The 23,990-nt window shown below is 36.1% G+C and overlaps 1 protein-coding gene across 4 annotated transcripts in view; it reads left to right on the forward strand.

Moving 5' to 3' along the window:
* Window positions 1-23,990, forward strand: part of LOC134532897 (cilia- and flagella-associated protein 251-like) — a 59,647-nt gene continuing 35,657 nt past the window's right edge. For 2 of the 4 annotated variants that reach the window (XM_063369928.1, XM_063369927.1), the window contains exons 1-15: window positions 1-191; window positions 5,414-5,584; window positions 5,959-6,105; window positions 6,187-6,290; window positions 7,086-7,240; window positions 8,134-8,246; window positions 9,657-9,774; window positions 10,709-10,841; window positions 13,964-14,127; window positions 15,936-16,103; window positions 19,055-19,163; window positions 20,448-20,584; window positions 21,820-21,971; window positions 22,417-22,604; window positions 23,760-23,883. In XM_063369928.1, the coding sequence (XP_063225998.1) occupies window positions 5,426-5,584; window positions 5,959-6,105; window positions 6,187-6,290; window positions 7,086-7,240; window positions 8,134-8,246; window positions 9,657-9,774; window positions 10,709-10,841; window positions 13,964-14,127; window positions 15,936-16,103; window positions 19,055-19,163; window positions 20,448-20,584; window positions 21,820-21,971; window positions 22,417-22,604; window positions 23,760-23,883 (1,971 nt within the window). In that variant the 5' untranslated portion in view covers window positions 1-191; window positions 5,414-5,425. Of the gene's footprint in view, window positions 228-2,220; window positions 2,520-5,413; window positions 5,585-5,958; window positions 6,106-6,186; window positions 6,291-7,085; window positions 7,241-8,133; window positions 8,247-9,656; window positions 9,775-10,708; window positions 10,842-13,963; window positions 14,128-15,935; window positions 16,104-19,054; window positions 19,164-20,447; window positions 20,585-21,819; window positions 21,972-22,416; window positions 22,605-23,759; window positions 23,884-23,990 lie in introns of those variants that run through there. The other 2 variants (XM_063369929.1, XM_063369931.1) reach the window with 2 other exon arrangements.

Here is a 23,990-nt window from a genome sequence, read left to right on the forward strand (position 1 = left end):
AAGAACAGGAAAAGCGTTGCCATAGAAATGTCGATTTGTGTATTTGAAGCGAAGTCATACTTTCATTTAAATTTAAATTTGATCAAATCTCGTTTGTTACTTAGTAATAATTTTTCGTAAATTATGACTTCATTGTGGTTTTTAGTATAGTTTTTAGGTTACATACGTTTCTGACTTAATAATACTAAAAGGTAACGTGAGATGATCGTAGCTTCTGTTTATGTGAAGTATGTAAATACTTTAATTTTTAGAATTAAGTTAGTTTTTTCTCACTATCTATTTAGTGTTTAGATCCTTAGCGTTGTGTGTGTTAAATCTGTGCGCTATTGATTCAAGTCCTTGTAAATTTCGAAATGATTAAAACTTTCCCTTTCCTGAAATGCGTACTAGGTACTCAAGGGCACCTTCCTTTAACAGTCGCTGTACAATGACACGGAAACAGATAAGGATTACGTCAACGGAGACATCTCACGGAACGAAGTAGGTATCTACAAATGCATGCATGTGAATACGTACCCGTATGGATTAGCTCGAAGATCCTCAGCTCTTCCGTGCACGTTATTCTGTGCGAATAATAGAAACCGAGTATTTCACCACAATGGTATCAATGTTTATTTACGTTAGAAATACGTGAAAAATTCTTTCAATAATAAGAATATCTTAAGTGTTCTATTATTACTTTGTGGTTTACTTTTTTATATATTTGTTTATACTGACCGTGTTTTGTCCTCGTAAATTAAAAATGTATTCAATAAATTATTTTTTTATCGTGAATTTCAGTTCTTTGGTTACCTTTTGTTACATATGAGTTTCCGTTTGCAGAAGCAATAGACGAATAATGAAACGGAAATAACTTGTGGGTCCGGATCAGTTTCTGCTTTGACGTTTCCGTGTCATTTTAGAAAGGGCCTAAACGGATCGTTTCTGGAACAATGAAATTCCGAAAAGAACTCAAGAGTGCAACCTCATCCAGAGGGGATCCAGGAAGAAAGTGATTTTTTTTGGGGGGTGGGGGGGGGGGGGGGGGGGACCGGCGCCCTTTAGCTAATCACAAAAATGAAAACACTACCAGATATGGAAGTCACGGACTTTTTTCCTAAAACAGAAACAATATTGAAAAACCCTGCTTATATCCCATACTTATAGAATAAATATATTGATGATACCAACCTGGTAATTTAATTCAAAATTAACCGAAAAAATTAAATATTATTAAAATGCTAAATTAATTGTTTTTAAAACAATTCAGATCAAGTATAATGCAATACCTACTTGGAGCATTAAAAAGGTCTTGGGCAAATAAACGGAGAGTAATTTCATCTTATTCACAAGCAAAAACCTCGACTGTTTCGAAACCGGATAATTACAAAATCTTGGTAACCTAGAAATACAATAGCTACTGAAAGTATGTCTCAAATGTTTGGAGACCTTCCTCCTACCCAATCAAATTTAATTAATACCGTAATATAAACCATTACATGTGGCTGTAAAACATTATTCGTGCCTCCTGCAAAATGTATTAAAATATAATAATGAAGTAATCAAGCCAGTGGACTAAATCACGTATTTAATAATATTATAGCAACTATAAATGCCTACACAAAGAAAAATAATTAATACATATTTGCTTAAAGCCAATTTTTTTAAAAAAAAATTTTTTTAGTGACGAGGTCAAAAATTACCCCTAAAATTTCGCAACTGTGCCCTCTGCCGCCGCGCTACCGAGAATATTGGAACATAAGTCTGAATTACAATCGCCCGTCACGTCCATCAGCCACCGAATGATTTTTCACTCCACTCGTCCGTCATAGTATTTTTCCATTTCAGTGCTGACAACCGTTGAAAAAACTTAAATTTTGGGGAAAAATTCTCTCATGTAATTATATTAGTTAAACAATCATGTAAACTAAGTGCTTATAACTCAAACTCAATTTTTTTTTCACTCTAGTATTTATTTTCACATTTCCAGTGCTACCATGCATAATTAATACACTTCTGCTTTTCAAATGTTTTCAAACGTTAAGTTAAGATATAATTTTGGAAGTAGCTAAACAATTAAACAAACTTTAATACCTTAGAATATAAGATTTGACACGCAAACACCGAAATGATTTGGAGGTTGTAATTTCGTCCGTCAGTCCGTCAAAAGTATGAAGTTATCAAGCTTTCGATGGTAGGACGGACGGATTAAAGTTTTCGGGTCATCTTATTGGCTACAGGTCACGTGATTGATGGACAGAGGCGACGGGCTATTGTGATTCCGACCTTAGGAAGAAAACGGTTTAGTATCAATAGTGTAATGTCAATTTTTTTTTACGAATTTAAAACCATGCTGCATTAATCCTTGCAGTCAATCAGCTGACAAAAATGTGGTTTACCGAAGCAACGCTTGCTATTAATAGCAGTGTCCAGTGTCCTGCTGCTTGTTTACTTTAACAGCGCGCGAAACTATCTCGGACACTACAGTTACCAAACAGTGTTGCCAACTTCATGTTTATAAATTCCTTGAAAAGGCACAGGTAATTTTCTCATCTCCGATATATCCTTTGATAAATGTATAAGTGTTGGTATTAATAAACAGCATTCAATTTTTTTTTTGCAATGTTCGGCTGTTAGGTGGTAAAATCCCCCCCCCCCCCCTCCCCCCTCCCCGTTCCCCCGACACCCACCCGCTTTGAAACTGCCCCTGACCACATCATCCAAATAATATGTGTTAGACATGCATACCTATCTAAAAATTTGAGGGGGAATATTTTACACTAAAAAAACTTTCATCAATGTGCAATTCACAGTTTGTACCCAGCATGAATATGTATGCACCTTTCACGTTCAACATGAAACATTTGTGCTGCAAATGAAATAAATTTATTTTGACATAGTATTTGGTGTGGCCTTCACACAGAAGGAGAAAGCCAACCTTTGCTAAGCAAGTCATTCATTGTGATGTCAGGGTAGTAAAAAAAACATTCTCGGACTATTATCTATGTTTTTTATTTCTTCAACATTTTATGTTCATGTAGAGTTCAGCTAAGTACTTTATAAGATTGTGAAATGGTCCAAGTAGGTTTTTTAAAGCATATATACTTTAATTTTGTAAAAAGTAAAATGTGAATAAAAAACCAGATTGATGATAGTTAATCTTTCATGTTCAAGAATATGCAACAGCCTTAATGCTACCTAGGTACTGGAGTAGTGATAATCCTGAACAAGCATACCAAAAATTGTAATGATTTAAACATTGGTAATCTGAGAAAATTAAAATATATTTTTGGTTTTAAGCAGTTAGTTAGAATCCTTGCTCTCCTTGAGTGAAGTTTAGAATTTCAGCAGTGTACCCTTACCTGATGGTCCTTGCTTTCGAGAGTTAGAACAGAGAATTTTGACATGTGTTACTTCCCTAAACAAGTGCTTGTTCTATTATAATTTTATGTACAAACATAAACTGGATTATTGGAACTTTTTGGCAAATAGAGATTAACAGTATTATTGCAAATGTAAAAAAGTATAACAGATTGTATTATGTTTATTCCAGAATATCTACAAAATTAACAGAATGAGTGGCAAGCAATCAGATATTCAGTTTAGACTAAAATGTAAATATCTCCTCTGACTTCACAGCCATAAATTACATAATTGTCAGTTTTTCCAGCGAAAAACTGTAAAAAGAACTTTATATCCGTTTTCATTTTTTCAGGTTCTATTTGCACGGATATTAAAAAATTTGAACCATGTTTCTTACAAATCATTATACATTTGAATGAAATACAGATAAAATATTAAGGAAGCATCCCTGTTATTAAATTGGTATAATTTCTTAATAATAATGAAAGGTAAAAATTAGCATTTCTCATCACACAGTGTTGGTTTTGAAATGAACCAGAAACAAACTGTATGTTATACTTGGATCACATTTACAATGATAGTCATTTGAAATATTTTTAGTCATTTGCAATTTGGTTAACTCTTAAAGATTCTACTTGGCTGCTCATACTAGACAGTGATGATGGATAGTCAGCTTGAAACCTGGTTAAACCCCCGTAAGGCAGGGAACACTCCTTACTAATTATAATCTAGATGCCTTTGAGGCATATATGTATTTTAGTTTATCCTTCAGTTATTCCAAAGTTATCCTGGTCATCCAGCAATAAACAAGGGAATAAAATTGGAAACTTCCCAAACTGGCTTGGGAATTAATACTGAGACTTCTATTTTGTCAGAAGAGAACCCTAGCAGTGGAGATAAGGGTGGTCTAACAATTAAACTGCAACCTTTTCGAAGTAATAAATTAAATATACATGTCAGAAGGTTTCAGATGTAAACCTGTTTATTTTTTTGTTTGTAAACTTTTCTTTCTTTCTTCTTTCCTTCTTCAATGCATGCTCTTAAGACTGCCTGTGCCACAACTCGATGTACAGATGCAGCTTACTTGTTAAACTAAAGCATTCTGAGCAGCACTTATATCATGGGGGGGCAGGGGCTTAGCCGGGGGGGGGGGGGGGTTTAGGGGTTCTAACCCCACTCTTAGCCCCCATTTTTTTTATTATCTGAAAGCAGGTTAGCTAAAAGCCTGCTATCACCGGCTACTGCACTGGAGGGGAAGAGTAAGCGAGCCCTACTGATTCTCCTTCCCTTCCCCTACCCCTGTCACGAGCAGAAGCTATAAGGTTGTGATGCCGTGATGGGTCCCAAGTTTTCAAATAGGTATCTTACACCTATTGTATTTAACCAACGCGGTAATTATAAGCAGGTGGTGACTGGGTAACTCTTCAAGCTAAAGCTAATTGTTTCCAGGAATAGGCCAGTTCTGCCGAAAACCCAACCATTTTTATTCCTTTTTTTTTTTGTATTGTCGAGCTTCAAGCATGATTTATGATTTTGAGTGGATGTGGACAAGGCACTTGGATTGATTAAAATATCTTTAATTAATTTCATACTTCATCACTCATACAATTTTTTTATTAAAAAATTAATAATATTTTTACAATTACAATATTTAAAGTTAAGTACCGAAAACTGCTCATATAGCACTATTTTACTCCTTAAAATACGAATTTTTCCTGGGGAGGACCCTCCCCCCCTCCCGCCCGCTTTAATAGGAGGGGGGGGGGGAACATGCTTCTTAAACCCCCCTTCCCCTTCCCATACACAAATCCTGGCTACGCTACTGTGGGTGGGATATGTGTTGTAGAAACTGTCTGCCTTGAAGTACCGTGGAACATATATACAAACAGAGAGCTAGTTTGGATGGAGTTCTTGCCACCGTACCCAGAAAAGCCTTTACCATAATACTAATTGCCAGGACTAGAGTTTTTGTTTAAAATGAAATAGTACTTGACATGCTCATTCCCAAATAATTCAAAAGAAGGTTTAAGTATTTAAAAATAATTTTTATTTTGTATGTGTACATTTTCAGGAATTTGCTACTATGTCTTTTGAAGGATCTAAAAAGGAATTAGCCACTGAGTTGGTGACAGATGATGCCAGTAATCTACAAGGTGATTCTGCAGAAGCACCAAAAGAAAATGAACTTCCTACTAGTGAAAATGTTGGCAGTAACAATTCTAAAGGAAAACTGACACCTTTTGTAAGTTTTTAAAGTTTTTAAAAAATTATATTTATTGAAAAAAATAAAGTAAAATCTTATTTACAGGAGTTATTTGCATGCTATGTTACTACTACTACATGTGTGAAAGTATGCCTTCACGAAAAAGATTTCAACTCATAAATTAATTTTTTATCTATAAAGTTTTAATTTTAACTTTTCTGAAATGAAAACTTTAGGGCTTGAAGTTTTTTTTAATTGATTTTCTTTTTATTGCCTCATAAGGCTAAAATTATTTAATGTAGCTTGGTTAATAATAAGTTGATTTTTTTACCTCAGTACGATAGAGGTCCTGAAAATGTTGCTCTGCTTATAAACATAAGTCCATACTCAGTTGTGCATTCCTTATGTTCCAGCATCCCCATTGGTCTTTTGGCTTTAACAAACGGATGCCAGTTGTAAACTTGACTAACTGCCATCATAACGTCATATTTTACACAAGTAGCCATCTGGGTGTTTTATATGACTACAGTACTAAAGAAATGGAATTGCTGCAAGGCCATGTAAGTTTGCATACTTAGGTGCAATTTTAAATCTTTTATAATTGCATTTTGTTCAGCAGTTTTGTTTTTTACCTGTTTCAGCAAAATGCAGTGACCTCCATTTCTGCAGATGTTTCAGGAAGGTGGCTAGCGACCGCAGACAATGGTCCTGATAATGTTGTGATCGTGTGGGACGTTAATCGCCGGTAAATATTTGTGTCTAATGGCCACAGTCCTCATTCGCCTCTTATCATGGTGGTATGAGTTACATTTCTGTCAGGGTCAGAGCTGGATTTTTGGCAAGTCACTTATCAGATATTGCCATGAGTTGGTGGATTTTCTCAAGGTGCTTCCGTTCCCCCGCCAATGCATTCAGTTGCTGCTTCATCTCACTATTTCACAACTCATCTATTTCAAAACCTCTAAATTTATGAGATTTTTTTAGTTCTAATAAAGCATTCATTAAGGGCCCCGCCTACCTGGGCACACATAAGATGTGTAGAGCTTCAGAAAAAAACCATGCAGTTTGTAAATTGCTCAAGATATCTGAGTGGTGTCTGTTTATGACAAGCATTTAAGAATACGCTGATGGCAAATGAGTAATTCTGTTTTTCAACTATAATTTTATATGAGTAAAAATGGCTTAAACATGTGTTTTTAGAATAATTTTTAAACATGAAACACCCGAAGAGATTCTTGAAAGTACTCAGGGATTTGCATTACACCTATAACTTCACATCTCCGCTGTATAATGTAATGGTCACTGCTCAAATATCATAGTTGTCCTATGCACATTGAGAAGACTGCACGCCAGTCCACAGCTTTGCGCTTAGAGGAATACTGTGCTAGAAGCACCAGCAAGTGTCACAATTTACATCCCGCCTCTCGTAACATAAATACACCCATGATTAGGCGGGCCCCTTGATTTGCAACTGTAGCCGTAATGCATAGGAATGGCAGGCCAGTGTTGATTCTTGGAACTGACTCGATCCACCCTACAGTTTGCCAATACACACGCTGTTCACCCCGCACCCTGAAGCTGGTATTCAGCTGGTGGGTCTCAGTCCGTGTGCCAGGTTCCTGGTCACCGTCAGCAACACGTCTCAACCGACTGTCTCCATCTGGTTGTGGTCTGCTGGGAAGGACATTCCAGATGGTAAGCATCCAAGCTGAAAAAAACCTGCTCTTCACTTTCATAAAAATTAGGTTTTGGATCCAGCCTACATGCTGTCTATGTAAAAAATAATTCTAGTATTTGGTAGTTAACAATGTTCATTTGCAGCTGAACACTTTTATTAATCTGCCATTAATAATCCAGATTTTTATATCATTTATAAAATGACTAATAGTTCCAAAATTTTTACATTAGTTAATATGTACCGAAGTAAGCAAAATAGTATTAACATTAAAACTTGGTAAAAGGTGAGTGATCTGACCACTCAACCACTATAGCCTCAGACGGAATGATGGCGCTCCCATTTGCTCTGCCCTGTACTTATCCAAGGATGACCCAATCTTCTTGGACTCAAATGCAGTGCCAATTTCTGGTACCAAAAACCAAGCAATTCCTTGATAGTTGAATATATCTTGCGGTTTATAGATTACAGTCACTGAAGACCTGGTGGGTAACTTTCTCGCCTACAGACACTTAAAGTGAGGATCATCCACGAAGAACGCTTGTCTGTGAAACCTACTAAGAAGTTTTTATGAAGTAATACCGAAGGCTGGACTGCAGGCATCCACATAATATTGTTCACCTTAGTGGGGTTGTTCCGTTGCCTTGGTCCAGCTCCCTCTGTGATGCACTCATAATGTCACGTAGAAGCTGTTTCTATTGTTACGTATGCCTGTTTGTAACAAGCACTTTCAACACAACTATATTCACAACATTGGCTGCCCATCTCTGGTGCAAGTTTTTTTTTAAAACTGTCTACATTAATTATTCCAGTTGCTGTTTCTAGTTTAGTTACTTAATAATACTTTCATATGAAATTTGTAGGGTTATTATGTATATATTTTAAAGTGAGTTTGAAATTTATTTGATTTCAGGAACATGTGTGCTAGATGCTGGTCTTGGTGATATACAAAGAATTACTTTCAATGAGAATAAAACTACTATGTTTATTTTAACTACAGAAAAACAAGTTATTTTTGTTTCATTGGTGAGTACTATTACGGTGCCACTCGTGGCGGCACCTCTTGATACGGGGGCCGTAGTCTCTGATATTTGCTGACTGAATTTTAATGCGTGCTCGGGTTTTATGGGCGCCACCGTGCCACGTGCACGGACCGATGTGAGACTCTTTCCCAGGGTCGTGACGTCGCCCATGTGAGGCGTGATTTTAATTCCCCCCTGAAAACACCTAGCACTAATCCCTGCCCGCTCTCAGCGTCGGGCACGCTATTATCTACGCAGTGGGCTCTCAGGCGTCCCACACGCCGTCACACTCCACGTGGCCAAACAGATTTAAATAAGAAAATAATACATTTGATTTACACACCTGATTTATTCGGCGAATGCAACTTACACACGTACACGTACACGATTGAAACTGTTTAAAATGCCCGCGGCACGAATTGGTTTAGGTGTGAAGACCCCCACGTGGTCACATCTCACATTACGTAGTACAAAAGAGAAAAGACCGTTGCTGGTCGTAAGACAATTATTTATGCAGTCCCCCGACCGAGAGGAGCTCCGAGGACAAAAAGAAAACAATTTATACGGAATTAAATTGAAACAGAATTACTTGGCGGTGAAGTCCCCGAAGTGCTGAAGCGTCTACTCTCGGTCGTTGATGGCGGTGGACTGGGCTGAGATCATGGCTCGGCTCAACTCACATGGCGTCCTCCCGCCGAAACAATTGCCGTTAAGATATTTGCGAATTCGTGCCACGGGAAACTAAATTAACATGACAAGAATTATTTAAAAATTACGTGACAATTTATGAATACTTGAAAAGAATAATACATATTATAATTAATAAAATGAACATTTAATTATTGTCTTGCTTTGGGTTTCCTCGGGAATGTCCGGAAACGCTATGATATTTTAATTCATTGTTTTAAAATAAAAGTACATAAAACCCTCCCGGCCGATCTGCCGTCACGTTGCACTTAGGGAATATAAAAACAAACAACACAATTATATTTACTTATATTTTAGGGGTGCGGCGCACTGGCTCGACAGCGCCCTCTTGCCGGGCGAACACACACGCACGCACACGTACGCACGGGTAGGCGGGAGGTTTGAATGGAGGGTGGGTGGTGTTTGGGCGGTGGCATATCGGACTTAAAAGGGGCCGCAGGCCCGGACGATGTCAGTACTTAAAATAAGTTAAGCTAAATATTAGTTACGAATGAGTTCATACCAAAGAACATTAAAGTAACATTGTGGCAGGTAATAAGTCAAAGCTTGTTTGTAATGTCACACAACATAAAATACTGTTATCATTACTGGCACATGTTACATAGGCTACTCTTGTTAAATGTTGTCACCGGCTGAACAATTACACACATTGCACTAGAGGTATTGTGTCCTAAGGTTGCATGAGCAGTGTACATTTATTTTCCAGGAAAATGAAAACTTGATTGCCCACATTCCCGAAGCTAGAATGACAAAGCATTTGGGATCTTACTCGGAATCTGTATATCAGCCATGTACCCACCAAGCTTTAACAGCTACTTCTCAAGGTGTGTTAACTACTTGAATTTTTACACAGTCTAAATAGCCAGTAAATCTGTTACCTTTACACAGCAGTACTAGTATGCATGACAATGGGCGTAGATCCCGTGGGGACCAGTGTGCGCTCCTGCTACATGGAAATATTTTATGCCCCACCTTTTATAGTCTCTGATTAATAATTGAAAAAAAATTAGCTGCTCCGCTCTCTTTACATATTAAATATAATGTATGTGATAACTGAGTTATTTTTTAAAATAAGGGAAGTGTGCAATATACAAGAACCCTAAATAGAAAATTAATTGTGTTGGTTAACCCCACACAAAACCCTTGGGCACAGATTCCACGGGCTCTTATTAAAGCCCCTTTTTTCAAAAACGTGCATAAATTATGGTTCAAACCTAGACAATACACTTATGCATATTAGTAAAGATTAGTATAAAACCATAATTTATGCACTTTTTTTGAAGAATGGGGCTTTGATAAGAGCATCGTTGTCTTACATATCAAGAAAGCTTCATTTCGAAATCTATATTAGTTAATTAGTTATAAGCAAAATGAAAATAGCATTGAATCTTATGAGGTAACGCTGGTTGCGTAGTGCCCCTGAAACACTGCAGTGGCCTCTTAAATGTAATATAAACATGAAAAGGCTAGAATCTAAGTTTATAAAAAAATTTAAGAACATAAACCTAGCAATTTTTAAAATTTAATTTGATGTTTCTTACTGTCATAGCAACTTTGTAAACTTAAACTGTTGTAAACTAAAACATTTGAAAACTTTAATAGTTGAGTTACTAGTTTAGTAAAGAAACAAACTAATAGATTTTACATGAGGAGACAAAAACTTCATTTATGGCAATTGCCTTAACTGCTCAAACTCCTTAATCTTTTTCCCATGTACCAAATGTACTAGTTTCTTGAAAATATTGTGATGGATTGCAGGTTATGTTATTGTTTGGAGTACTCAGAAATATACTGCTACATACAACCTAAAACATGATTCAAATGTTAAAAATTATGTTAAAGCGATCCGACTTCAAGAAGAATCCATCACCGTTTTAACTTCAGTTGATATGTAAGTTTTTGAAATTTTGCATCTAAGTTAGCAGTAATGTTTTATACTATGATATTATTTGGTAGGCCTGGGTAAAACATGCATCAAAATAACTTTGAAATATTGTTGGAACTCTAACAGCATGAAATCAATCTGTCACCTTTGTTGTTTTCTAAAGCAGAAGTATATTACGTACAATTATGAATCTCAAGAGTTTAAAGTCAATTAGAAAATATTTAAGTCAGTGCAGGTACAAAGATACACACAAAACAATGCATTAAATCTTCCATCATTATTGCTGTTTTAAACGGATTTTAGTTGGATTTTAAAGTGAAAACATTTATCATGAATCAAATATGCATGCCTTTGCAAAACCCATTTGTATGGAGAAATTATGTCTTATATTACAGTACACTCCCGATTATCCGCGAAATTAAGTAAGCAGGGCCACAGCGGATAGTGAAAATCGCGGATAATCCGCAAAAGAACCGAAAATGAGAAACAAAAAAGGAAACATTAATTTCAACTTAAAAATCTAAAAATTTATGTACAGTAAAAGGTACAGTTAACAGTAAAAAAATTTTAAATGGTGCTACAATTTTAGTACTTTACTGAATAATTAACATACAATACATTTCAGTAATGTAGGCCTAAACATAAAAGTGCTCAACCATACGACTAGAAACAAAGCGCGACAGAGACAAAAATAGCAATGTATGCCAGCCTACTACGTGAGTTCCGAGAAGGCCTGTGGCGTTTTACTGTATACTGCACACAATACACTCGTCAGTAGAGTTCAAATTTGCTCACTTATTACAGATTTACATTTGTGCTGTATTTTTTCGTAGCATGCACGGATAATACGCACCGCGGATCATCCACCCGCGGATAATAGGGAGTTTACTGTATTTTGAAATTAATGATAATTTTCTCATAGAAACTCAATTTTTAACTGTGGTAAAATGAATATTATCCAAGTTAAATAATTTTATTTTTAAGAACTTTTAAGTTTATATGAACTGTCGTAGGGGGGGTTTTCGGATGGACGAAAATGAGTAATTTGGACGCCACCACGTGGAAGGGCACGTGGACCCGGCTACGAACTCTCGGCTCAGGGTCGTGACGTGACCCGTTTGGGGCTAGGCTAATCTCCCCCCTCGTGCGTCGTGTTCATGGGCTCTTGAGGCGTCCCACACGCCTCGGAACTCAGGGAATTATACACGTGACCACTGAACCACACATTCTGAGCTAGTGATTTTATTACCAGCGAACTTGCACAGGCGAATTATTACACGGCACGTTACAAAAATGTTAAAAGAGTTTTACGTAAAGTACTAAAAAACACCGTTGCGGGTGATAACCAGTTTATAGGCTGACCGGGACACCGCGTGGCCTGACCTCGAGAGTCAATCACGTATTACGCGTACGAAATATCCGTAAACGGAAAACAAATATTTAGGCGAAAGAGTCTACCACCTGGAGCAGGCCTCGAAGAAGTTACAAGGTTTTAGATTTATTTAAAGATGCGACGGAAACTAATGGATCAGTGAACAAAAGAGATGAAGTCGACGAGGTGCGCGGGCCGCTCCTACTCCAGGCGGCGAACGGAAACAGACTGACGAGACCAGAGCATCATGGCCGCCGGGAAGGGTTAAGTTCCCGCTTTGTTACCGGGCAGCCGTCCGGTAACATACTTAATCAAACAAATATTATTTAAAAAACAAACATAATTTAAGTACACTTATTTATAATTAACAACCTTTAGTTATGGTGTTGTTTCTTATTAAAGTTTAAAAACTATTGGCGGGTAGTTCTGCGGATGCCCGCATGGGGCACTGCGCCGTCCTTACTTACTAAAACTTGAGGCGTGACAATTAGGGATATTTTATTACATAAAAAGGTTTATACATTATGTTTATTTTAATAAAAGAAAGGGGTCGTCGCACCGACTCTAGCACTGCCTCTTGTTGGCGCCTCACACGCACACACACCTGCACACGGGGCGGGAGGTTTGAAATAGAGGGTGGTGGTGGGAGGAGAGGGGTGGCGACGGCGTGAGGCACATCGGGCTTAGGGAGGGCGTAGCCCCGGTCGACGTCAGAACTTAAATAATGATAATGAAAGTAGTTAAGATCATAGAGTAGGTGCTAGATTTAAGGTGTATAAATTGTTGATGTTAACAGGCTTCTCATACTAGTTTGGCTGTATGCAGGGGCGTAGCCAAGGGGGGGTTTTAGGGGTTCAACCCCCCCCCCCCCCCCTTAGCCCTAAATATTTAATTAAATTTCTTATTCATCACTCAAAAAATTTCATATTAAAAATTAATAAAAATTTTACCATTGCAATATTTAAATTTAAGTACCGAAAACAGTTAAAATACCACTATTTTACACCTTAAAATCCAAATTTTCCTGGGGGAGGACCCCCGGACCCCCCGCTTTAATACGGGGGGGGGGGGGGGAGGGGCATGCTTCTTAACACCCCCCATACACAAATCTTGGCTATGCCACTGGCTGTATGAAACCCAATATTTGGGGTTTATTAAACAGAAATACTAAAAATAAGCATTAAATAAGTTTTAATGTAGGTACTGATGTTACTTAATATAGGTATGTTCGATTTGAAGTTCGCTTTATGCTGGCTATGATTATCATAATCATTAAAGCAGATCTGTTTTTTGCCTGTGAAGAGAAATTTTACCAGAGAAAAGCTTTTCACAACATGTTTATTGCTGTCAGAGTTTTAAGTCCCTGTTATTGATGGACATAATAAAATGACCCAAATTGTACCAACCCCTTTAAGACCACGCATTTATACAGCTTCGTACCTCACATACCTAGTCAGACCAAATATAGTGTTGAAACACTGGCAAGAATTTATTCTGTCACACAAATATGTCATCACCTCAAAACTAACGTGACCAGTTAGAGAAGAAAACATAACTTAACAAAGGTTTGAAATTTTAACTGCTGTCAATTAACTTTTTGATATATCAGTGTCAATGCAATCATTTAATTTTAATGGTGTGAATATAATGATAATAAAAATTTATGTTTTTAAGGTTTCTTTATTATGTTTTTTTTTCTATATTTTACGAGACACGATTACGTATGAATTTAACTAATTCATCTATATTTTTCTAGGTATGTTGTAACAGGTGACACACGGGGCCGCATTAAATTTTACGACAGAATTCTGAGAATTTTATTCTGGTGGCAGAACTTCTGCTTGGACAGTCTGGTTTCCATCAGCTTCCATCTGAACGACACCGAGCTTGATGCAGGAGATCACGCATCAGTGTCTGTTGGTAAGGTGTTACTCATATCACGATAATGAAATTTATTATCTAGAACACATGACATCATAAGGCTGTTACAAATTTGCATTTAATTATCTATCAGCCTCAAGTAGCAGTAGAAAGAAAAAGAAACATTCTTTTAGTTAGCCCTACTGATGTTGTCACTGTGAACATGTCTAATCGAAGCTGAACTTTTTCGATTGGTTCAAGTTTTTTTTATTCAATTTCTTAAAATATGTTAATTCATGGCACATATTAGAGTTTAAGTTGAGGTCTTTAAGAAGTCATGATTCAAGTGAGTAATAAGTCAGTCAACGATTTCATTGTGTAATAATATAATCAAGCATGTATGATATTGTTCATTGAATGGTCACAGTTGAAATACAATTTGAGTGGTCACTAAACTTTTAATAGTTGTAAATGTATTATCAAGATAATTATTTTCCTGTGTGATATCTTTTATTAGAATATATTGTATATCACTATTTATAATCAGAATTTACTTCCTGGTATTTTTATTTTTACAGTTTATTTATATAAAATTAATTTTATCCATATGTATAAATTTTTACTAATTCGCTGCTCGTCCTGTCAAACTTTGTAAATGTTGAGAAGCATTTATGTATGAGCGATATGCTGTTTCTGGAACTAAAAGTATTTTTTCTTCCTAAAAAGAACAATGCACCATTTTTTGTTTATGTATATACAGGTGTCGTATAACTCTGCATGAAGCCTAGAACAGTTGACAGGCCAATTAATAATGGTTCTGAATAAAAAAAAAAATTCATAAAGATTCATAGTTTTCAAGTCACAGGTAATTTTTACAAAAGTTTTTTTAATTTCCACCCTGCACCAAAGCATTAAATACTATGACTATAAAATTTTTTACTATGTAGTCATAAATAATGCTACTATTAATTACATTTCAAAATAAAATAATACACTTATACTTTTGGGGAAAAAATGTTTGTTGCACAACTAATGTGGTAACAATTTTTAATTGGGTAATTTTGAGTAAACACATTGTAAAAAATAATACTGAGCTAACTTAGTAAGTTATGTGCTTTAGTTAGCCATCTTTGAAAATAACATGCTAAGTTAGCAAAGTAATTTTTTTAGAATGACCAATCAAATTTACCAGATTAAAAACTTTTTGCACATAATTATTCCAAATAATATTTTTTCCCCATAACATATAGCATTATTGATTTTTTTTTTAAATTGCTATGAATAGTAGGTTTATTAATGATTGTACTGCAAAAAATTTTGTTACAGTATTTAATAATTTGGTGCAGGGTGAAGATTTAAAAACTTTTGAAAAAATGCATATAACTTTAAATTTTTTTAATTAGCTTCCCCCCTCCCCCCCCCCCCCCTCCCCAATTCAGAACAATAATTTACTGGCCTACGAACTGTTCTTGGCTTGATGTTGAGTTATTGGATCCTAAAACTCAACGTCAAGCCAAGTATTTAAGATGGAACACTGAGCATCCAGAATATGTTTAACTGATTAAAGTTCTACGTCCACCGTGAATTTTGGTTCTGCAGCAAAATTATTTCATTGAAATAATTGAAGTTAACCCCTTTTATTTTCTTTATATTTTTGTGATGTGTTACTACCCCCATTTATTTCAAAGAATGGCTACTACGGTTTGCCCATATTTCAGTGTGTTGGTATCAATGGTAATGTAAATTTTTTTAATAACCGTGTTAAAATTAAATTTTTTTTCTTCAATTTTTTTTTTAAATCCTCCCCTTTCTCTCCCACCAACAAAAAATTTCTGTACCTATCTGCCACTGTACGTTGTATTTTTCAGTGACGGACACTCATCTTACAGTTGATGATGCAACACAAAGTCCAGGAGAAAGTGCCACTGAAGAAGATGAGGATCGGTCAGAAGAATATGATATGATTTACAGAAGTATAATTCCGAAAGATTTATCTTTGCAAAGAAAGGATTTCTTTGTTAGGGATTTTGTAGTGTGTAAGTTTAATTTTTTTTTTGTGTTGGAATAACCTTAAGATTAGTTGCTTGGAAATTGTACACTTGATTTACCACATGCATATTTGTGGATTTACTCACAACAAAGCATCATATTTCAAAAAAGGAGCAGTATTATATACTCTTTGGTGTTCCAAACATGTCACACACTTCTAGGCCAGTAACCGTGATGAAGAAAAGGTAGGAGATTTACAAACATGTGACGTCAGCCAGGGCTTCGCCCCACGAGCCTGATCATCCTCCGTTCCCTTTCCCACCACCTTTCCTACCCGGCATTTGTGTCGTGACGTACGTAGCCGTGTGAGATTCAAACTGCGCGCCACGAACTACAGCAAGAGGGCGCTTAGCTGCAGTGCGCCGCACCCCTAATATATATTAATTAATATTGTAATCCTTTTTCTTTCCGCCCCAAAACAGTGTAACGATGGCTATGCATGTGTCTTTTAATTAATAACTTCATGATCTTTTGTTATTTAATAAGTCCAAGCACGAACAAGGACGCTCCCTAGCGGGCGACGGAGGAACTAGCATGCAACTCATTTGAACCCTGTTTTATGTTTATAAGTAATTATTACAGACGGTCTGGACAGGGAAGTAATTTAATAATTATTGTAAAAGGATTTATGTATTTTCTAATAGTAACCCGGGGCACGCTACAGCAAAGTTGTAACGGTAATTGTGTTCGGCGCGAAGGGCGCCATGTTGCCACCCGCAAGCCATGAGCTCATCCCAGTCTCCTTCTACAGCCGGCCGAGAGCGGACGTCTCTGCAGACACCCCGAGGACATCACCGTTGGTTCACCGATTAGTAATACTGTAAATTAATTTATTCAAATCACTTTCTTTTTTCATCCTCGGGGCCTCTCTCGGTCGGAGAGACTGCTTAAGTAATAATTATTCACTCTTCAGAGTTTTTATCTCATCGGTGTATTAAGTAACGGCTTGAGGCGGCCACGTGCGTGGTTCGCCTCCTCACCTAATCTAATTCGTGCCTCGGGCGTTTAAAGCTGTATCAACGGAGGATCGTGTAAGGACGTGTACCGTGAGTAAAATAAAAACCAATTAACTGAGTACGTGTTTTGTGTTCGGGGGGGCCACGTGGGTCCTTAACCTGGTCAGCGGCGTGTGGGACGCCCTAAGAGCCCACTGCGATAATTAGGAGCGTGCCCGACGCTGAGAGCGGGCCTAGTTAGGGACAGGTGATATGTAAAAAGTCAGGAGGGCTAATATCTCGCCGCACACGGGCCACGTAACGCCCTGAGTTAAGAGTTTTCCAGCCGGGTCCACGTGCCCACTCACGTGGTGGCGCCCATTAATCTCGACCGATATTCCCATCTCAACACCGGTACGCCCTCACATGTCAAGCAGAGACATTATCAAGCTCAAAGGTCTCAGGTAAACAAGTACATTGTTCAAGATAAAATTACTATATAAAAATTTAGAAAAAAAATATTACAGTAGTATATCATTCAGTAACAATATTTGACACCCAGAATATTTTGTGGGTAAATTCATTTAAAGTTGTGATGTCAGTATCTACTACATGCAGTCAAAATACCAAAAGTTTTCTATCAATACACAGAAAGGCCAGCTCTTCCCTCACCTTTGACTGCAAGAGATGCCTTCACAAACTGTCCAACATGGGCTGTTCAGTCTCCCATGTGTGAGACGTGGCATGCTGACTTCCTTGTGGCGGTGAAGAAAAATGCCTTTAAGATGGTTAAAGTTCACAGGTTAATTTATTTTTTTTAATGTACCTATACATTGAATTTAACTAAATAAACTGCTACAAAGCAGGCTGAACCATTCCACGTAGCCAGGGAAGACAGTGTTCATAACTCGTGACAAAAACAAGTAATCAGTGAGATAAATTTAAGTAAAATGATCTGCCAGTGTCGAGCTTGGTTGAGGTAACCCCCGGGGCTGGAAGAAAACACTAGGGAGTTTATATTATTATGGAATTACAAAAAAAAAAGTTAAATCCGTATGGTAATGGATGTGGCCTGCCTTTGCTGAAAATTTTAAGATGTTTGGGGGAGGGGAGGGCTAATGTTAGTCAGTGCATACAATTGTGCAATTGCGAGCTTGGTATACTCCTGTTTTATGAGTGGGACTTTCATGTGGTGCTGGCACTGCATTAGCTTTGTTTGTTTGGTACATTGCACTAGTATGCACACAGGCTTAAGACAACAGGACCTTCAATAATATATAGTGGGCTCCAAACAATTTAAATCGTGCCGAGATGTTGGAATCAAACCCATGACCCTTGCCACATGAGCACGATGCATTATGATTAACGGCTACAGAGAAACCAAACAGCATTAGCACTTGGAGCGCTGGGGTTTTCTGCCAGTCAGGAAACGTTTCAGTAGGACTCACTGTTATTTAAAAAAAATTGTAATTATTTGTTACAAAAACACTGAAAAGGAATTACACTTTTAAACTTTATAGCAAAAATATACGGTGTCCATGAAGCAGTGTTGCCTTTTGAGTTAATAAGTGTAGCAGTGTGCATGTAAATACTCATTACCAGTGGATGGGGGAATGCGGTTTGCTTTAAAACTTAAATAATTTTTTTTGGAAAATATGAAATAAAAGATGTTACAAGAGGGTTAGGCTGTTACAGCATTTTTGGAAGTATTTCCATAATGTACTAAAATAATGTAAAATAATGAAAGCACAGAAATTAAAGGAGACAAAAACAACAAAAATAATCGTAGAAATGTTCAAATTTTTGACAACATGAAACTTGTCAGGAGTGGTGAAACATTTGATTGATTAATATTTTTTTCTCTCTAAATTTTTGGTCTGGTGTTTTGTGTTGTGTCGCTTTTAATGCCTGTATGTTCATTATCATACACTGTTGCATTTAAAGATCAGTTTGAATTTATGATTTCTTATATATTGTTTTACTCTCTCTTCACCTTGTTTCAGCTACTGAGAGTGGTCACATTAGTCTCATCACCTTCTGTGACAGCAGTCAACATATTATAATGCATGGCTCTGAGCAACACATTTCTGCAATGGACGTTCATCCTGAATTGTAAGTCCTAGAGTGATTGGATTTATAACACAACTTTTGTATTTTAGCTTTTCTTAATCAAGTAAATAATTAACACGTTACAATAAACATACATCTACATTATTTATTATTTATTATGATTCATTGTGATTTTTATTTCTGAAACCATTTGAAAAGTTTCATTCTATTATAAGTAGGGAATGTTAAAATATGCAATGTTATAAAAAAAAGTTTTTGGATCTCCTACAAATATTGGGACTGCTAAATAATATGTTTATAAGCAGGAAAGTATTGTAGGTTTGAATATCAAAAGTTTCTCTCTCACTATCTCTATCCTTTCCTCTTCCCCCCATCCTTCTGCCTCTTGCACCCTCGTATCCCCTTCAGTTAACTTGACTCTTGTTTACCAAAAGGTTTGAAACTTTTTGAAGAGTTTTTAATTTTACTGTTTTGATTTTTATTTGTTTGAAATTGGTTAGCAAACACTTGACTCAACTCAGACCTCATAAAAGTTTTTATTTATCCTCTTTTTAAAAACTTTAGCAGAGGCTCAATATGACAGTCTTTACTTTACCGCAAATTCTTATGTACAACGTAAAGGATAAAGTGTGTTCTGGAAGAAAAATATGCTCAAGTGGTAACATAGGGTAGCAGTGTTGTGGGGGCTCTCCTGTGTTATAGCTTCTCTCCTTTGGAGCCATCATCTGGTTGCAATAGGATTACCAGATGAGTAACAAAACAGACGACACGTAATACATTATTATTCAACTAAAATTTTTTTAGACCCATAAATAATTTAAAGTTTTCAATGCAATCCTGGATAATATATATATATATATAGGTATATATATATATATATATATATATATATATATATATATATATATATATATATATATAAATTACAAGAATTTTAATGCTGAAACAATACTTCTATGAATTAGGTAAACTTTACTTTTACAATAGCAAAAAATAAATCTGGATGCCAGAATGCTGAGTGTTGCATCTGACATTGATGTTAGTGAAATGTAGGTTTCCTCAAAGAGAGAAATATTAAGAATGATAAATTAAAAGCATTATTCCAGCAAACAGTGAAAAAAAATTCATGCAAAGTGATAATAAAAGAGCAGAAACTATTTTTCTCTCACTTATACTAAATAAAAAGACATTTTCTAGATTCTGGACAGTTAAAAAAGTTATGAAGGAGCTAATGTTTGGGTAAAAGAGAACATCTGGTAACTGTAAGTTGGGTGGGAAAGGGCTGACATAATTTTTTAATGATTGTGTTGAATTTTCTGGTTCTAGACCTCATTTATGCTTGGGCAACAAAGCTGGCAGAGTTTGGATGTACAATTATGAAAACAAGCATTTGCTGATTTCACAAAATATTCCCAACAATGAAAAAAAAGTAGGGGTGCAGTGCTTGAAATTTGGCCACAGTGGTAAGTTTAACATATGTTTGGTTTCACATTTTAAGCAGATTTCCCAGTTTCCATTGGGAAGTGTAATTTTTGAAACTATTTTCAAGCCCAAATACTTTTAACCAATTAGTTTTTTTGTTCCTTCCATTATTTTTTTTGTGTATGGTGCCTACAACATTTGAACATAGCTTGTCAGATGTCAATAGGCATGCTAAAACAAGGAAAAAATATTAGATGATGTACGAGGGCATATCAATAAGTAACACACATAGTGTAAGAAAGAAAAAGTGATAAATGTCTATATGAAACAGAAATGAAAGTATTACCCATTTATTACTTTTCCACATAACTTAAATGCATATAGAGGCATTTGTCCCAGTGATGGATCAGTTTGAAAATCCCAGTCTCATAGAACTCCGTTGGCTGCGAGAAGAGCCACATTCGAATGGCATGTTTGAGTTCATCGTCAAAGTCCCACTTCTCACCGCCGAGGAACTTCATGGTCCAAACAGATGGAAATCTGAGGGTGCCACTTATCCCTGCAATTTTTCACAAACTGGTTGAGACACATTGGTACGGTCAATACAGTCTTTTCCGTAAACTTCCACCATCTCCAAATGGATATCTCCAAATTTCTTTCCTTTTTCACAAAGAGATCTTATCACAGCTCGTTGCTCCTTCACAGTTGATGCTGTAATCACTATCACCATTTAACGGTGACTGACGAACACTATCGTATTTGGAATCACTAGATCTTGCATTGCACCCAGCTAGTTCCCTTTTTAGTAACTAATTTAATTTTTACTAAATATTATTCTACTTAGAAATTGACTTGTGCATTACTTCTTCATACGCCCTCGTAGTTACGCAGTGTGTGGTCCTTGTAGGTATTGCATTGTGCTTCAGGTTAGTATGCTGTAACAAATCTCTTAGTGCCCATGTGTTAAAAAAATCTTATATACCAGTAAGTATACAATGTATAAATAAGGAAGTAATGTTTCACATAAAAATCATAGTCCTGGTGACTTTTTCTTCTTCTTCACTAAACTGCTCCCTTGTCTCACTTTGCAAAATTTTTGGTTTTAATATAAAATAGATAACGTCTGGAATCATTAACTCTTTCTTGGGAAATATTATTGTTTAAAACATCTTGGTTTGACACTTCTGAATTTTAACATTGTGGTACTATTCTATAACATGAAATGTATTTTGTGTGATTGTGATAGTAACCATTACAGTGCTACTCTTCTGTTTAGGTCTGTTCTTGGTTTGTGGTATGGAAGATGGCAGTTTGTGGTTTTTGGATCCTTTGTTGCTTACACCGATTGTAGATGCCCCATTCCAGAACACCAAAGCGGCAATTACAAAAATATGCATATCTAAAGATAGTTTATTCGTGGCCCATAAAGTGAGTATTGTATCTGTTCAGACAAATTTACTGTGTTTCTGTACTCATTTTAATTACCTTTGTTCAAAATACGTATTTTGTAAGTGATGGTTGGATTAGATATGCTATTCTGATCACACCATCATGCCTACATTGTCACATGTCTAGCTACACATGTTCAATGCTAGTGAAATATAAGATGTAACAAAGCGGGGAACCAGATCCATAGAGATAAGGCACTGCTCTTGAAAGTGGCTCAGAAACATCTAATACAGTATTTGCGGAAAGTAGCAAGTAGTAATGATTATTCTGAAATAGTAATGACTTTACAGAGTCAATGATTTAATTTTTAGGTAAAAATTTTATACTTCCAGCACCTATTTTTAGTGTTATTTTAGTTAAGTTTTAATGCAGCCTTGTTTAGATTTGTGGAGTCGGAAGATCTAACCAAGTTATATTTGCACAGGATGAAAGTATGTGTGTGTCTCTGTACCACTGCGAAGACCAAATTCATCACAAGTGGCAGTACTATGGAAAACAGCGCTCTCATTACAAGCCTATCAGAGATATACTGTTTAGTGAGCAGTGTGATAATAATTTGTTGTTTTCCTTGGGTGAAGACAGGACTCTGGTGGAATATGATTTACTTCTCAGGTATGATAAACACAACTGTTTGCAGTGCTGCCAATTATTATGGACTTTCCGTGATCATTACTGATTCATTCGTCCAGTTAAGGAACCACACTGTGTTATTTATTTATTATGGAAACAGAGATACTTAGAAACATGTTCTGAATTATCGTACAATAAATATTGCTAGCTCATATAGCTCAAGTTGTAAGGAGGTTAAACTTATGTAAAGCACCTCAAATTAATATAATGGCTTAAAAATCAACTTCTTAAATTTTAAGTTGTCCTGTGTAATATTTTTTAATCTATTTAATAGATTGTTCAGCTTGATTTTGTATTGGAATGATTGTTAATTCTTTTGTAGAGTCTAGTAGTTGGCATAAACTTTATCGCATTTGTTTTAAGTACCTATGTTTATATACATGAATGTGATTACTGATGGGTGTGCCTGTAAGTTGGCAGCTCTGTGTTTTTTTAGCATCTCTGTATTTTTGTTTACTTATTTATTATTCTCGAGAGTCACAAAACAATCCAAAAACACAATAAGGTTCATTGCTTTCACGGCTATGGTTTTAATTAGGACTTGTGGAGTATACTTGCATGATGGTTGAAGAAGGTTCCTCCAATATGTTGGTTGGACGTTGCAGTACCATCTTCAGCGTAGCAGTTGCCTACAGTTGGCAATAAGTAATGTAAGCATTCTGAATTTCATTAAAAGTCTGTTATAGAATAAAAATTATGCAGCAAAAATAATACACAGTTGCAAGAGTTGGATGGAGGGAGAGTAGTGGGGCAACACATCCTAATGGCTTAATGGCACCAGTTTGTATATTTTAAAGTTCTTTTTTATTTACAGTTGGTTTAACAGTTTCTTAATTCAGCATTGTTTTGAAGGAAAAACTCCAACTAATTATGAAATTTTTATCATTTGTAATGGGGTTAAATAGTTAAAATTGTGGTACTGTTGAAATACTAATTTATTTTCTGACAAAAAATAATAATTCTTAGTTCTTGGGAATTTATTTTGGTTCTTCCACTGTGGTCCGTACTTGATTTCTAAACATACTTATTTCATGAGTGTATCAACCCTACATTCAAATATTGCTTTACATGCTGTAAAACCTTTTTACAAAACTGTACAAGAATTGTTTTAAACTAATCGCTGTTGTCACATTTCAGTGCACAAAACACACTAAAAATAAAGAACATAGAAAGGATTGAGCAGAGCGCAATCCCTTTGTGCCTTGCCTGGTATCCTGGAGTCACCGCTTCAGAAGAATTTTTTATAACTGCAAATGATCAGGTAAGTTTGGTTTTTGGATTTGTAAAATACAAGTGGTGGTTCAAACAAAAAAAAAATTATAAAAAGTGTTTCTGTTTATATACTCAGGTAACCAGGAAGTTATGTCT

The sequence above is a fragment of the Bacillus rossius genome, chromosome 6 (genome assembly GCF_032445375.1).
Source record: "Bacillus rossius redtenbacheri isolate Brsri chromosome 6, Brsri_v3, whole genome shotgun sequence".
Lineage (NCBI taxonomy): Eukaryota > Metazoa > Arthropoda > Insecta > Phasmatodea > Bacillidae > Bacillus > Bacillus rossius.